General features: G+C 42.4%; 1 protein-coding gene across 3 annotated transcripts in view; it reads right to left on the reverse strand.

Annotated features, from left to right (window-relative positions):
- LOC112215187 (voltage-gated potassium channel subunit beta-2-like) overlaps positions 1 to 16354 on the reverse strand; it is a 104953-nt gene that overhangs the window by 66527 nt on the left and 22072 nt on the right. For 2 of the 3 annotated variants that reach the window (XM_042299346.1, XM_042299345.1), the window contains exon 1: positions 3407 to 4036. The exons of the other annotated variant lie outside the window; for it this stretch is intronic. In XM_042299346.1, coding sequence (XP_042155280.1) covers positions 3407 to 3885 — 479 coding nt within the window. In that variant the 5' untranslated portion in view covers positions 3886 to 4036. Of the gene's footprint in view, positions 1 to 3406; positions 4037 to 16354 lie in introns of those variants that run through there. 3 annotated transcript variants of the gene reach the window in all.

Genomic DNA, 16354 nt, shown 5'->3' on the forward strand with positions numbered 1-16354 from the left:
GATTTACCCTTCATCCTCCTTCTCTTTCCTTTCCACTTAGAAGGGTATTTTCGATTCTATTCTCCTCCCCTTTGGTTGTGCCTTTACAAGCTGTCAATAAAAAGACAAAACTTGATTTCTTGTACATGGTACAAAAAGGTTTACTGAGATGATACACTGACAGAGATGCTTATAGACCCATAAAAACAGAATGACATATAGACACACACACACACACACACACACACACACACACACACACACACACACACACACACACACACACACACACACACACACACACACACACACACACACACACACACACACACACACACAGAGTAAAAGAGAGCAATGCATGGGAGGATGCTGGGGTGGACTGACCCGTTGCAGCTAGCTAAAGTTAGCTAGATCATGGTTGACACTGCAGCTACAGTAGCTAGCTAGCTTAGCCAGTTTATTTAGTGGCAACCAATAGGTAACTAGCTATTTTCCCACACATCTAATTCATCTGTTCACTCTTTATGCCAATGACAAGGTGGCTAGACAAACAGAGATCACATGGGGAGCTAAAAAACAGATTAAACTTTTTCTCAGCCAACGCTAACTAACTAGTCATTTGATTTGCACTCATCGAAACACCATTTCAACACAACAATTATATTTTAGAAATACTAATCTTACTCCAGAAATATATAACATTACAAAGGCAGAAGGTAATTAAAGCGCAACTTACCTTAGATTGTGTCTGGCTGAGAACCAAAGAACAAAAAAAATCCTCAGAAATGACTTGAGTAAGAGTACAAGTACAGCCCAAAGAGAGTAAGTAGAAAAGTACTAGTTTCTCCAAAAGTTCTAAGGTCAACAATGGGCCGGATTCGAACCCATGCCTGCGCTAGCATATGTGTGCCGTTGTCAGCAGCTGCTGGTGCTGAGATAAACATAAATGCATTTTACCTACCTTGCCTTGAACATATGATAAAATAATTAATCTAAAAACATGGATTTACCCTAACAAAAAAATACATCTACCCCTTACAAATATTGTCAATTTATTACAATCCACATAAGAATTCACACGAGACACGCGGTAGCCTGCACGTAGCTTACATCGGCTACTTGAACTGTCGCACAGTAGACCTCCAGTCTAAGTTGTTGTATATCCTACAAACACCACTCCCAGCTGCCCCCTGAAGGCAATTCTAAATATGAAATATCCCTTCAAATCCTCCTGCTGCAGGATTATTTTCCTCCTGTGACAAAATTGGTCATATTAAGATCCGACATCTGTAACACCTCATGACAAAGACAAATACTGTTTTACATCTTTGAGTTGTAATCAAACTAATATTCGAAATGGTATGTGTATTCTTTGTATTAATATATTTTGATGAAAGATTTGTCAAATTAATGAGACGTTCACGTCTCAGTTGAATTGGTTTGAATTAAATTCTACTTGCTTCAATTCAAATAACATTCTAATTATGCTTCCTGTGAGGTGTGGCCAATTCAAATTCAATTCAAATACACTGTTTGAATTTACTTAAACTCAGACATTCGGAATTGACCCCAACCCTGGTGTCTGCTGTCATGTAAAGAATGGTAACCATTGCCAGTGTATACATTCATATAAAACGTGTTGTTGAACAACACAATTTATGTGTAGTGTCTACTCTGACAAATTTTGTGTCACTTCCTGCAATTAATGTGTTAAAAGCTGAAAACCATACAACACATGCTAAATGTGCTTGATTATTGACTTTGCAGATCCGACGTCATTGTGCATCTAGGCCACGGTCCCACACTGTGACCCACACGCAACACACTATGAGAAGTTCAACTGACAGCCTGGAGTGAGCCAGCTAGCAGGAGGAATAAGAAACAAGAATAAGGTAAATGTACTCTTTATAAGAATAAGGGTAACATTTTAGCCCTGTTTTATACAAATAGTAAGTGTCCCAGTTAATTTGAACCTGTTTTCCTCCATAATGCACTGTAAGCTATAAAAATAAATAGAGTCGCACACTCAATATATATTTTTGGCATCTGAGGTAAGTTCTCCTAGAACTTGTAAGGTTCTGTATCTAAGCTAGCAGTTGGCTAATGTTAACCGAAGTAAATGATTGGGCAACTTTTTAGTTCTCGTCATGTTTTATTGTAAAGATATTTTGTGTTTGTTTGGTTTCAGCCTGGAACTAGCATCCGTTCCCTGTACGGTGTGCCTTCGTCTTCCGAACAGAGCAGCCCGCCAGTATTTGAACATTGCGAGGAACGACAACGTTGCCATCCGTCTGGAGGATGAGGGCCTAACCTGAGCAATTGACAAACTCTTCAAGCTGTACTGGGTTAACAACTTATCATATCCGATCCAACTTCAGTCTGTTCTCCTGTATCCCAGGTACAACATTCTGAGTTGGTCTCTCTGGACTGCATATCTAACTGACTGACATAATAAATATCTTGTTTGAGGTGTTTCAAGAATGATATTTAGCATGTACAAAATTTGTTTCATGTAAGATTGTGTATGTGGAGCACTGTATGAATTGAATAAAGGGCTATTTGTTTTCTACATGTCTTTCCCAATCATTTACAGAATTGTAAAGTGGATTTAAGTGGAATATAACACAACGTGTAAAAAAAAACTACACATTTTTTGACACTCCCCTATGTCTAGTTAGGGATGACACGTACATTGGGTGAAAAAGAGACTCAATTCCTTACGTTAACTTTTTGCAAATCCAATCAGTTTTCCACATTGATTCAACGTCATCACATTTTTTTTAAATGACTTGGTTTTGGACATTTAGTTGTTTGTCAGTGGCAGAGCTGTCCCTAAGGCTTAACAGGAGAGAATCCTCTAATCCAGGGGAACAGACTAAAAGCTGAGCCCGGGCCGCACCCCGGTGTGCTCACACTCCAAAAAAGACCCACTGCTATCAGGCACGATAATCCTTCCCATTGGCTATTTATGGATGCAAACTGTAGAGATAATGGACTCATTATACCTTCACAGAAAACTGCCACCTTTCATTCTCGTAAATAGTTCCTTGAGATTGCCGTCTGTCTTCTCTCTCAGGCTGTATACGTTATGGACAGTAGGCCTTGCTATGGACAGTAGAACAATCTACCATTCTAATCTCATACATTGAGCCTGGCTTGAGGATGAGGATAATCTCCTCCCCTTTACCTAAAACTCATCCCAATCTCATTGCTAACCTTTAGCCCTTATCTTGCTAAACCTTTGAGAACTTCAACCTCAATATTATGCCTGCCCAAGGCCATTAGCCCAGTTGAGGAGTGCAAAATAGATCGTATTTCCTTAGGTGCTGGTTTACTAAAGATGTGTTAGGACTGTACCTCATCTCTACCTCATCGCTAACCTGTGGCTCATGCCAGCCTCCCATCCCACTTCCCACTTAGCCCTTACCTGTACCTCATCCCGGTGGTGTAGGACACACACTCCCGCAGGGACACAGCGTTCATCTTCAGAAAGTCCTCCAGGTTCTTGAGCTGGGCAGCGGCACGTACCTCCCTCAGCCGCTGCATCTCAGCCAGCTGGTCGCTGCGCTGCTGCCGCTCCTCATTATCCAGAGCTTGCTCTGACAGGAAGCAGCTAAGGCCACTGCGCACGCTCTCGCTCATCGACGACAAGGACAGCATCTTACCCGTGCCGGAGTTGCCGGTGTTGCCTCCGCCGCTACTGACGCTGCTGCTCCGCCTCATGCTGGCTACAGGAGGCCCCTGCCCGCCGCTACTGACGCCACCACCGCTGCCAGCTCCATTGCCACCCGGCTTGGGCATCTGGTGGTCAGGGACACTCTGTTGGCGGCTCATACGACGTCCGGCCCCTCCATGCCCGTGCCCACCCCGCACCTCGCTCAGGCTGCTTTTGTGTGTGCCAAACATGCCCAGGCAGCACTGCCAGTGCCCACCCCGGTCAGAGACAGTATAGGTTTGCCACCCGAAGCAGTGTCGTCAAACGGACAGACAGGACAGACGGACTGTACGGATGCAGAGAGTGCAGTGCTGGTGCTGTGTGTGGCCACTGAGCCCCTGAGGCGAGGCGGAGGGGAGTGGGACAAAGCAGTGGCTTTAAATAGCACCTGTTCCTCTGCTCTGAGTGGGTGACAGGACAAAAACACCCCCAGCCCCATGCATCACGGCCTGTAATCAGAGCTGGCAGGCAATCCTCTCCACCAGCACCGCCACCTCTCCCCTCGCCCCATTGTGTAAGAGACACAAACACAAGGGCGCCATTTAAAACTGATATAGGGGCTCTTCCGGGGTGGGTGTGGTCCAGTAAGCAAGGTGAAACGTGTGGTGTTACTCGAGTGTGGCACTGTCAGAAACTCTCTGGTGGCAGGAGCAAACGTGTGTGAGTACAGTGGCATGCAAAGAGAATGTTGGGGGGAGGAGGAGGGCATAGCATTATGCCACCTCCAGCCGTGGCAGGAGGGAGTGAGAGGCAAGTTGAGTGACGACTCTCTTGAGAACTGGCCAGCACCCAATTATCTAAAGCTGTCCACTAACTTGGGATTGTGGGATTGTCAAAAAATAGACGGAGAGAGAGCGGGTCGCTAGCCTTTTAATCAAATCAATTTTCAGAGAAGGTCCGTCTTTGGAGAACCACATTGTAACGCCACGTGTCAACATACAAAAGTCAACAGCAAATGCACAGGGCAATGCTTTTGGCCGTTGACATGTGAAGAAATGCGGTGTAAAATGTTTACGGAGAGACCCTGCATGTAGCTCTCATGTTCAACCGTGTGTTTACATTACTACTCTCTTTCATAATTAGAGGTCACTGTAGCTTCAGGCCCCGTGGAATGCTATTTTAAAAGACAAGTTCACTATTTTTAGATTCACATTCATTTTTTAGTTAGTCATCCTTCTTTCTGATTCGTTTAAATACCCATTGCCTACTTCCGCTATCGTTTGCCACTGCTTACCATAAAACAATGGTTGTGAATGTTTCACGTTTGTATACATCTCACTTCGAAGAAACATCAAATAATTGAGTAAATTTGAGGTGATCTGGCGATAATGTTGCAAGTCTAAATGTTATAGTTATAACTGACTCAATTCCCTTCACAACAGACAATCATATCCATTCTACAAAATAGTGCCTAGTGGAATAACACCTTTCACATTTTGCTGGCTGAAATCTAAAAAAAGGGATATAATTAGACTGTTTCAATACTTATCTACACAACCTACACCACATTTTCAAAGTGAAAGAAACATATAAAAAGATTTATTAATAAAAAATCTAAACATTAAGTTGTCTTGATTGTGTATGACTTCACACCTCAGAGTTTATACTTGGTAGAAGCACCTTTGGCAGCAATTACACCTCTTGGAAAGCCATTCTGGTGTGTCTTTGGCTTACAAATTTGTGTAATTGTCCAGCTGAAAAAAAACTCTATCCCAGTGTTAGGTATGAAGAAGATTATCCTTTTACCTGGGCGTTTGCTAATTTCATGTATTTTTATCCTGATAAACTCCCCCAGTCTCTGCCGATGACAAGCCTATCCATAACGTGGTGCTGCCACCACAATACTTGAAAATACAGTGTTTTGAGAGATTCTCAAGAGACATTACTGTAATGCCTGACAGTTGCCCTGCTCTAAGATGGCCAGTGTTAACAGAATTGTCTTGTTGAGCCCAACATTCATACGGTAAAAATACTAATAGCAGAGCAATGTTTTTGAAACAGCTGAAATGTATAGACGTGTGAACGACCACCTTGATTCGGTCTTACATTGCAAAATTTGAAATGGTGTTTTTTTTAATACATTGGATGAAAGCAGAGACACATAGCTACAAAATGATATATCATACACTGCATTTGAGGAACAATGGATTCTGCTTTGAAAGTTGATAAACTTGTAACCTCACTTTTGAGAAAATGGCATTTATATATTTTTCTACAAACTGGGGAGCTCTTCTTTGTCTACACCCATTCAGCATTGTTCACACCCTCTTAAGTTTTAGCTCCACCCATCTATTTAAGGTTTGAGTAGAGTGTTCTGTCCTAACAACAGCAGTCAAGCACCCAAGCTAACTGGCTAACGTTGCCTAGCTTGCTAGCTACTTCCAGACACAAATGAGAGAACATCTCACTTTGACCATTTTACTCGTCCTAGCAGAGCTGGTTAGGCTGTTTTTATTTTATCCAGAGAGTTGGTGACTGCAACTGTGCTGCTGGCAACAATTTACATTTTTTTGCCAACGTTTACTGACACATATTCAATGGGTGTTGAGCATTCGTAAATTCTTCATTTATTCTGCACCCTGTACACTCAGATGAGAGCGCTCTGAAATCAGAGTAGATAGCCAGAAGGAATTTACTAGCTACATCTATCAACAGTAGTCACAGTGACATTCTATTGAAATGGTTACTTGCATTGCATTGTTAAGACATGTACAGTTGAAGTCAGAAGTTTTCATACACTTATGTTGGAGTCATTAAAACACGTTTTTCAACCAGTCCACAAATTTCTTAACAAACTATCTACTTTGTGCATGACATAAGTCATTTTTCCAACAATTGTTTACAGAGAGATCATTTCACTTATAATTCATTGTATCACAATTCCAGTGGGTCAGAAGTGTACATACACTAAGTTGACTGTGCCTTTAAACAGCTTGGAAAATTCCAGAAAAGGATGTCATGGCTTTAGAAGCTTCTGATAGGCTAATTGACATCATTTGAGTCAATTGGAGGCATACCTGTGGCTGTATTTCAAGGCCTACTTTCAAACTCAGTGCCTCTTTGCTTGACATCAGGGGGAAAACAAAAGAAATCAGCCAATACCAGACATCCACAAGTCTGGTTCATCCTTGGGAGCAATTTCCAAACGCCTGAAGGTACCGCGTTCATCTGTACAAACAACAGTATGCAAGTATAAACACCATGGGACCACGCAGCCGTCATACCGCTCAGGAATGAAATGCGTTGTGTCTCCTAGAGATGAACGTACTTTGGTGTGAAAAGTGCAAATAAATCCCTGAACAACTGCAAAGGAATTTGTGAAGATGCTGAAGGAAACAGGTACAAAAGTATCTATATCCACAGTGAAATGAGTCCGATGTCAACATAACCTGAAAGGCCGCTCAGCAAGGAAGAAGCCACTGCTCCAAAACCTCCATAAAAAAGCCAGACTGAGGTTTGCAACTGCACATGGGGACAAAGATCGTCCTTTTTGGAGAAATGTCCTCTGGTCTGATGTAACAAAAATAGAACTGTTTGACCATAATGACCATCGTTAGGTTTGGAGGAAAAAGGGGGATGCTTGTAAGCTGAAGAACACCATCCCAACGTGAAGCACGGGGGTGGCAGCCTCATGGTGTGTGGGGTGCTTTGCTGCAGGAGGGACTTGTGCCCTTCACAAAATAGATGGCATCATGAGGTAGGAAAATTGTGTGGATATATTGAAGCAACATCTCAAGACATCAGTCAGGAACTTAAAGCTTGGTCATAAATGGGTCTTTCAAATGGACAATGACCCCAAGCATACTTCCAAAGATGTGGCAAAATGGCTTACGGGCAACAAAGTCAAGGTATTGGAGTGGCCATCACAAAGCCTTGACCTCAATCCTATAGAAAAAGTTGTGGGCAGAACTGAAAATGCGTGTGCGAGCAAGGAGGCCTACAAACCTGACTCAGTTACACCAGCTCTGTCAGAAGGAATGGGCCAAAATTCATCCAATTTATTGTGGGAAGCTTGTGGAAGGCTACCCGAAACGTTTGACCCAAGTTAAACAATTTAAATAAAAATTATGTGTATTTAAACTTTTGACCCACTGGAATGTGATGAAAAAAATAAAAGCTGAAATAAATCATTCTCACTACTATTATTCTGCCATTTTAAATCAAATCAAATCAAATCAAATTTTATTTGTCACATACACATGGTTAGCAGATGTTAATGCGAGTGTAGCGCAATGCTTGTGCTTCTAGTTCCGACAATGCAGTAATAACGAACAAGTAATCTAACTAACAATTCCAAAAATTCTTAAAATAAAGTGGTGATCCTAACTGACCTAACACAGGAAATATTTACTAGGATTAAATGTCAGGAATTGTGAAAAACTGAGTTTAAATGTATTTGACTAAGGTGTATGTAAACTTCCGACTTCAACTGTAGCTAGTTAGCTAGGTAAACAATGAACCTTAATCCCAACTCATGACATTACGACCCTATATGAATCCAAAGGTAGCTAACCAACCAGGTTCAATGTTAGCTAGCGAACATAAGGCTATAACCAGCAAAGCAAATGGTTCTGAGATACGAATAATAAGATCATACACGTAGCGTTAGCTAGCGAGCCAGCCAGTTAACGTTAGCTAGCTAGCTAACAGTACACTTTAACTTCAAATGAAAACGACTTTCTGTCTAAATATTTTAGACTTTTTTAAATTGAGTTTTCACCTGTTAAATTCTGAAAATTGTCTTTAAGAAAGGGAAGCTCATGCTGCCCTGAGCCATCATCCAGGCAAGAAGCATGTAACAAGAAGTTGATCAACTCATCAGCGAATTATCAACATTTTCAATCGCAATTTTGCTTTTACCTCATCATAACATTCATAATATTGATCAAATTAGGTCACTTTAATACGCTGACATGGTACTTTTATATTCGGTATGAGAGGAATAAATGTTAATGTTTCATATGCTGACATTACGTGTTATTATTTTGCAAGCTACATTTAATGTGTGTATGAATGACAAAATCAAATCAAAGGTGTAGAGCTTACAGTGAAATGCTTACTTACAAGCCCTTAACAAACAATGCAGTTTAAAGAAAAATACCTAAAGTAAAAAAGAAAGATAGGAATAAAATATAATTTAAGAGCAGCAGTAAATAACAATAGTGAGGCTAAATACAGGGGGTACCGGTACAGAGTCAATGTACAGGGGCACCGGTGTCGAGGTAATCGAGGTAATAAGTACATGTAGGTAAAGTTATTAAAGTGACTATGCATAGATAATAACAGAGAGTAGCAGCAGCATAGAAGGGGGGGGGCAATGCAAAAAGTCTGGGTAGCCATTGACTAGCTTTTCAAGAGTCTTATGGCTTGGGGTAGGAGCTGTTTAGAAGCCTCTTGGACCTAGACTTGGTGCTCCGGTACCGCTTGCTGTGTGGTAGCAGAGAGAAAAGTCTATGACTAGGGTGGCAAGAGTCTTTGACCATTTTTAGGGCCTTCGTCTGTAATCGCCTGGTATAGAGGTCCTGGATGGCAGGAAGCTTGGCCCTGGTGATGTACTAGCCGTACTCACTACCCTTTGTAGTGGCTTGTGGTCGGAGACAGAGAAGTTGCAATACCAGGCAGTGATGCAACCGGTCAGGATCTCGATGGTTGCTGTAAAACCTTTTGAGGATCTGAGGACCCATGCCGAATCTTTTCAGTCTCCTGAGGGGGAATAGGTTTTGTTGTGCCCTCTTCATGACTATCTTGGTGTGCTTGGACCATGTTAGTTTGTTGGTGATGTGGACGCCAAGGATCTTGAAGCTTTCAACCTGCTCCACTACAGCACTGTCGATGAGAATAGGGGCGTCCTCTGTCCTCCTTTTCCTGTAGTCCACAATCATCTCCTTTGTCTTGATCACGTTGGGGGAGAGGGTCTTGTCCTGGCACCACATGGCCAGGTCTCTGACCTCCTCCCTATAGGCTATCACATGGGATCAGGCCTACCACTGTTGTGTCATCACCAAACTTAATAATGGTGTTGGAGTCGTGCCTGGCCGTGCAGTCATGAGTGAACAGGGAGTACAGGAGGGGACTGAGAACACAACCCTGAGGGGCCCCCGTGTTGAAGATCAGCTTGGCAGATGTGATGTTACCTACCCTTACCACCTGGGGGGCGGCCTGTCAGGAAGTACAGGATCCAGTTGCAGAGGGAGGTGTTTAGTCCCAGAGTCCTTAGCTTAGTGGTGAGCTTTGAGGGCACTATGGTGTTGAACGCTGAGCGGTAGTCAATGAATAGCATTCCAACATAGGTGTTCCTTTTGTCCATGTGTGAAAGGGCAGTGTGGAGTACAATAGAGATTGCATCATCTGTGGATCTGTTGGGGCGGTATGAAAATTGGAGTGGGTCTAGGGTTTCTGGGATAATGGTGTTGATGTGAGCCAAAGCCTTTCAAAGCATTTCATGGCTACAGATGTGAGTGCTACGGGTCGGTAGTCATTTATGCAGGTTACCTTAGTGTTCTTGGGCACAGGGACAATGGTGGTCTACTTGAAACATGTTTGCATTACATACTCAGACAGAGAGAGGTTGAAAATGTCAGTGAAGACTGACATTTGACATTTGTAGTCTGTAACAGTTTGCAAGCCCTGCCACAACTGACGAGCGTCGGAGCCAGTGTAGTACAATTCGATCTTAGTCCTGTATTGATGCTTTGCTTGATGGTTCGCTTCCGCAACACTGACCGGTACCCAGGGATGTTAAACCGGATGCGTTGGCACGCCGCTATAGCCCCGCGGCTACATCCCCAGAAGCTGAGACCTTTCCCCTTGCTTCAAGATCATTAGCCTCTCTGCTGTTCGTTCTCCGTTGCCCCATACTCTCCATATATTTCCTACTTTTCATGTGTCTTGATGTAGACCCATGTCTCACAGCCCTTCTTCTTGTTTGTCGAGTCAACCATCGTTTTGTCTCAGCTACTGTTTTTCCCTAGTCTCTCGGTTTCTTGCCCTCCAGGTTTTGACACTTGCCTGTCCTGAGTCTCTGCCTGCCTGCCCTCCTGTACCGTTGCCCACTACTCTGGATTATCGACCCGTGCCTGCCTTGACCTGTCGTTTGCCTGCCCTGTTGCTGTAATAAACTTTGTTACTTCAGCACAGTCTGCATTTGGGTCTTACCTGAAACCTGACAATTCAAGAGTGTAGCTAATATGTTTTAGAAGAAAATGTATTTGCATTGTTGAATAGTTTGCAAGCTTACTGGCTAGTCAGTGGCTACTGTGAGCAAGAATGTCACGTTGCCAGCCACAACAAAAGATAAGGCAAGGATGCCATGTAAATTGAAAAGCTTATCTACATACTATGTAAATTGAAATCTTGTGGTTCTGCCTCTCCTTAAATGTTTGTCAATGAGAATAGGCACTTACCGTAAAACTTAAATTGATAGCTTGTGCGTGTATTTGCTTAAATCACTGAACACAACAGACGCTTATTAGAGACATGCTTCTATTTGAGCCAGGCGTCAATTTCCTTAATGCACACAGCGTTTGATGATTTTCCTAGTTAATTGTTTCATTCCAGCATTCACTTCCAGTATTTTAGTCGATTTCTGGGGGGTTTGTTTACTGTTTTTGTGCTTGCAAGTTAGCTAGCAGTTCTCAGCTGTTAGCAGCCAATGGCAAGAAGTTTCTTACTGGCAATAAATACAGATGATTGCCATAATTGTTTCAAGTCATTACAGAATTATTTCATTTAACAAATTAAACAATAAACATTGTAAACAATTAATGGTGACCCAGTAAACAATTAATTTAGACCCAGCGTTTATTTGAAACTGGTTTATTTGCTGAAATGTGTTCCGTTGCCCAGAGACTCAGCGTTTAATTTTAGTTTTACAGTATTCAAAATGATTCACAGTTATAATTGCTACCAAAGGTGCTTCCAACAAGTACCAACTCTTGGGTGTGAAGACATGCGCAATCAAGACATACATATTTTTTTGTGAAGAAACATTTATATATATTCTTCTTTCACTTTGAGAATGTAGAGCAGGTTGAATAGATACATAGGAATCTTTTTTAATTGAATCCCTTTTTAGATTTAGTTTTAAGGCAGCAAAATGTGAAACTTTGCAAAGGGTGTGTAGAATTTCATTAGACACTGTATCTATCTGAAAGGTTTGTAACATTGCACCCTTCTGAACAGGCCCCAGATCAATTATGCTATAAAACATCACTGTTCACACCTCCTCTGATACAGTACATAGCATGTAAATACTGAATTCAGTCCAACTAGAGAAAACACTACACTCGCCAACCACACCAAATCTTAACGGAGGACATACAGTACAGTAATACCTCTGGGTCCAGACACAATCTAAATGAAACAAACACATATGTTGTACGATGTCCTTTTTCAAACAAATCTAGAGCATCTTTGTGTTTCTCCCTCCATGACAGTCAGCCTCCATCTTCCCGAATAGCAGCCAACACAAGCCCCTACTGAGCCATGGGAAAGAATCGACTAAATTTTTCAAAAGCCTCCTCTCCCTATCCCTTCTTCATGACTAAGATAGAAAACAGCAGCAGCGAGTCTGCCTTACTGGCTGACCGAGGATTTGCAGCAGTAGTCATGCTGAAGTCAGTGTCCGAGGATTGGGAAATAAATCAATCCAACCATCCATCCTCCCCTCCACCACCCTGCTCTCCCTACCCAGCGTGCTCTTGGCCGGACACAGGGTCCCACACGCAGTCCAGGCCATGGGCAGCATCTCCATGCAGCATCCACCCCTTCCCTTCCTCCCTTCATCCCTTCTCCATCCATTCTTCCCAACATTAGCTTGTGTGAGGCTAACACTTACCCTGTTCCGGGTAGGGGGCCGACTCATGTAGGGGTTTTGCACCACGCTAGCGCTAGTCATTCAGACGACTGATGGTGGCCCGAACTAACAAAAATGAAGATATCTTGTCACCGCCCCAAAAGAGACAAGAGGAAGAAGCGCAGAGGCGTCAAGCTGCTCTACTAATTGTCCAGGACAGTTACAGCAGTTACAGTGGTGTGCCAGCCAGTGAGCAACGGCCAGCACTACACCCCCACCTTTTCCTCTCCTCCTCCCCTTACCATGACTTGTCAGTCAGGAAGTGCTTTTGTGCCTATCAGAGGACGCCTTTCTGTTCTACAAACACCAGCAAAATATTCCCCCAAGTAAATTATTCAGGTCGCTTTTGCACTAAAAGCTTTTGATTGTCTGAACCACTAGAAAGACATTTTTTGCCTGTTCCGATGTACGTGTGTGTATATAAAATGTAAAACACACCCTCACTGGCTCCATGCATACTAAGGGGCTAGAGGAAGATAACCTACAGACAAGGGGCGAATAACATAATTTGTTGGACTGCAAGTTAATCTCTTATGAGGGGCCAATGATTAAAATCGTATTATAGTGTTTAATGGGATGTTGCATAGTTAGTTGCGGTCTGGGGGCACAGAAGGTGTGTGTGTGTGTGTGTGTGTGTGTGTGTGTGTGTGTGTGTGGTGTGTGTGTGTGTGTGTGTGTGTGTGTGTGTGTGTGTGCGTGTGTGCGTGCGTGCGTGCGTGTGTGTGTGTGTCTGTGTGTCTGTGTGTTTGGTTTTACTATCCTTGTGGACCAGAAGTCCTCACAAGAATGGTAAAATAAGGAACATTTATTTTGCCAGTCCCCACAAGGAAAAATACTATTTTAGGCTCAGGAGTTCAGTTCAGGGTTAGAATTGGGGCTTGAAAAAGAATTAGGGTTAGGAGTTAGGGTTAGGTTTAGTGTTAGGGGTTAGGGAAAATAGAATTTTGAATGGAAATCAATTGTTTGGTCCCCACAAGGATAGCAAAACAAATGTATATGTGTGTGTGTGTGTGTGTGTCAGTCACATAGCACCTTGGACATAAACCATGTTTATGCCTGCTCTATAAAGTTTCTTAAAAAACCACTTTCCCATCACTGCATGAACTGCTCTTTCTCCATAACTCATTGGCCCTGTGAATCATTTGAAAATCTTCCTTCCATCCATCCAATAAGGTTGGAATTGTATAACCAATAAGAGTCCAACCAAATACCAAACATTCAAACACATTGTACTAGCTCTTCTTTCATGCTGAAATCACTGTCCAACTTCCCATCAATATAAAGATAGCCATCAACGTTGTACCACTTGGAAGTACAAAAGCACGGCTGCATAAAGTCTGCAGTTCCAACGCAGTGTTTCTCCACACAACTAACAGGGACCAGGTTTGTCTGAAAATTGTCCTATCTATTATTTAGGATCTACCATTTGCCAGCCATGTCCCAGCCAACCCTAAATAGAAAACTCTGATATCCATTGGTTAACTGCTTGGTACTTTTTAATGGAGTCTTTAAGTTCGCTGCTGTCGGAATGTGTCAGTTTGTAACATCCCAGTGCTTCCCACGGGTAGAGGGTAAGGAAAACGTGTGTGTGTGTTTGTGTGCATGTGTGCACATGCTCCGTGGGTACCTGCTACCCCCTGGGCCATTAGCCAATTCATATTGATTGGAAAGACTGGCATAGTTATAAGAAATATAATAGCTCCACTATGCTCTCCGGTAGGCTACATGTCATTTTGCCATATTGTATTGCATAGCTATCCAATCTTCGGGGCAGTGGGTTTTGTCGAGGGTTTCAAGGGTTTCATTGGAATCAAAGGGGACACAGGTCATCAGAGATAATGTGGTTTTACATTGTGCTTGAGATATGTATACAGTACATACACAGGTTACTGTCAAAATAAAGGAAACACCAACATAAAGTGTCTTAATAGGGAGTTGGTTTACCACGAGCAGCCAGAACAGCTTCAATGTGCCATGGTATAGTGTCTGGGACTATATTGGGTGGACACAACACCATTCTTCCACAATAAATTCCATCATTTGGTGTTTTGTTGATAGTGGTGGAAAAAGCTGTCTCAGGCACCTCTCCAAAATCTCCCATAAGTGTTGAGATCTGGTGACTGAGACACAAACATACATACAAACGCGCGCGCGCGCACACACCCTTTACACCCATATGCTCCTTTGAAACGACTCTTTCAAAGTCACCGAGAACTCTTCTTCTAGCCATGGAGGCCACAACAATGGGCAACTGGTCGTTTTTATACATGACACTAAGCATGATGGGATGTTAATTGCTTACATGTAATTAACTCTGGAACCACAGTTGAGAGGAAGCAACTGCTTTCAATATACTTTTTTATCCCTAATTTACTGAGGGGTTTCATTTATTAAGCAGCTACATGTGAATGTGTTTGACATACAGTACCAGTCAAATGTTTGGACACGCCTACTCATTCAAGGGTTTTTCTTTTCTTTTTTACTATTTTCTACATTGTAAAATAATAGTGAAGACATCACAACTATGAAATACACATATGTAATCATGTATTTGAGATTCTTCAAAGTAGCCACCCTTTGCCTTGATGACAGCTTTGCACACTCTCGGCATTCTCTCAACCATGAGAGTAGTCACCTGGAATGCATTTCAATTAACAGGTGTGCCTTGTTAAAGGTTAATTTGCTAAATTTCTTTCCTTCTTAATGCGTTTGAGCCAATCAGTTGTGTTGTGATAAGGTAGGGGTGGTATAAAGAAGATATCCCTATTTGGTAAAAGACCAAGTCCATATTACAGCTCAAATAAGCAAAGAGAAATGAAAGTCCATAATTACTTTACCTTCTCTAGGGTAGGGGGCAGCATTCGGAATTTTGCATGAAAAGCATGCCCAAATTAAACGGCCTGCTACTCGGGCCCAAAATATATGATATGCATATAACTGGTAGATTTGGATAGAAAACACTCTAAAGTACACATCACTGGCAAACTGAAATGATCCACCCACACAGACAATGTGGTGAATAAGGCGCAACAACGCCTCTTCCACCTCAGGAGGCTATAGAAATTTGGCTTAACACCCAAAACCCTCACAAACCTTTACAGATGCACAATTGAGAGCATCTTGTCGGGCCGTATCACCACCCGGTGCGGCAACTGCACCATCCACAACCGCAAAGCTCTCCAGAGGGTGGTGTGGTCTGCCCAACGCATTACCGGCAAGGTCAGTACTGGAGCATCAAAGCTGGGACCAGGAGACTGAAAAACAGATTCTATCTCAAGGCCATCAGACTACAAAACAGCCATCACTAGCACATAATAGGTGGCTGCCTATAGACATAGATTAGGAACCACTAGCCACTTTAATAATGTTCTGTATCAAGCATTACTCACCTCATATGTATAAACTGCACTCCACACTGTTCTACGGTATCTTAGTCACTTTTAAATTGTTTACATATTGCATCACCCATTTCATATGTATATATTGTACTCTACACTTTGCCACTGTATCTTAGTCCAATGCCGCTCTGACATATATGTATATATATTCTTAATCCATTCCGAACTTAGATTTATGTGTATTTTGGGTATATGTTGTGAAACTGTTAGATATTACTTATTAGATATTACTGCACTGTCGGAGCTAGAAGCACAAGCATTTCGCTACACCTGCAATAACATTGCTAAACACGTGTATGTGACCAATACAATTTGATTTGATTTGAAGCACTTTTGGCAGCAATTACAGACTCAAGTCTTCTTGGGTATGATGCTACAAGCTTGGCACACATGTATTTGGGGAGTCTT

The sequence above is a fragment of the Oncorhynchus tshawytscha genome, linkage group LG16 (genome assembly GCF_018296145.1).
Source record: "Oncorhynchus tshawytscha isolate Ot180627B linkage group LG16, Otsh_v2.0, whole genome shotgun sequence".
NCBI classification, from domain to species: Eukaryota; Metazoa; Chordata; class Actinopteri; order Salmoniformes; family Salmonidae; genus Oncorhynchus; species Oncorhynchus tshawytscha.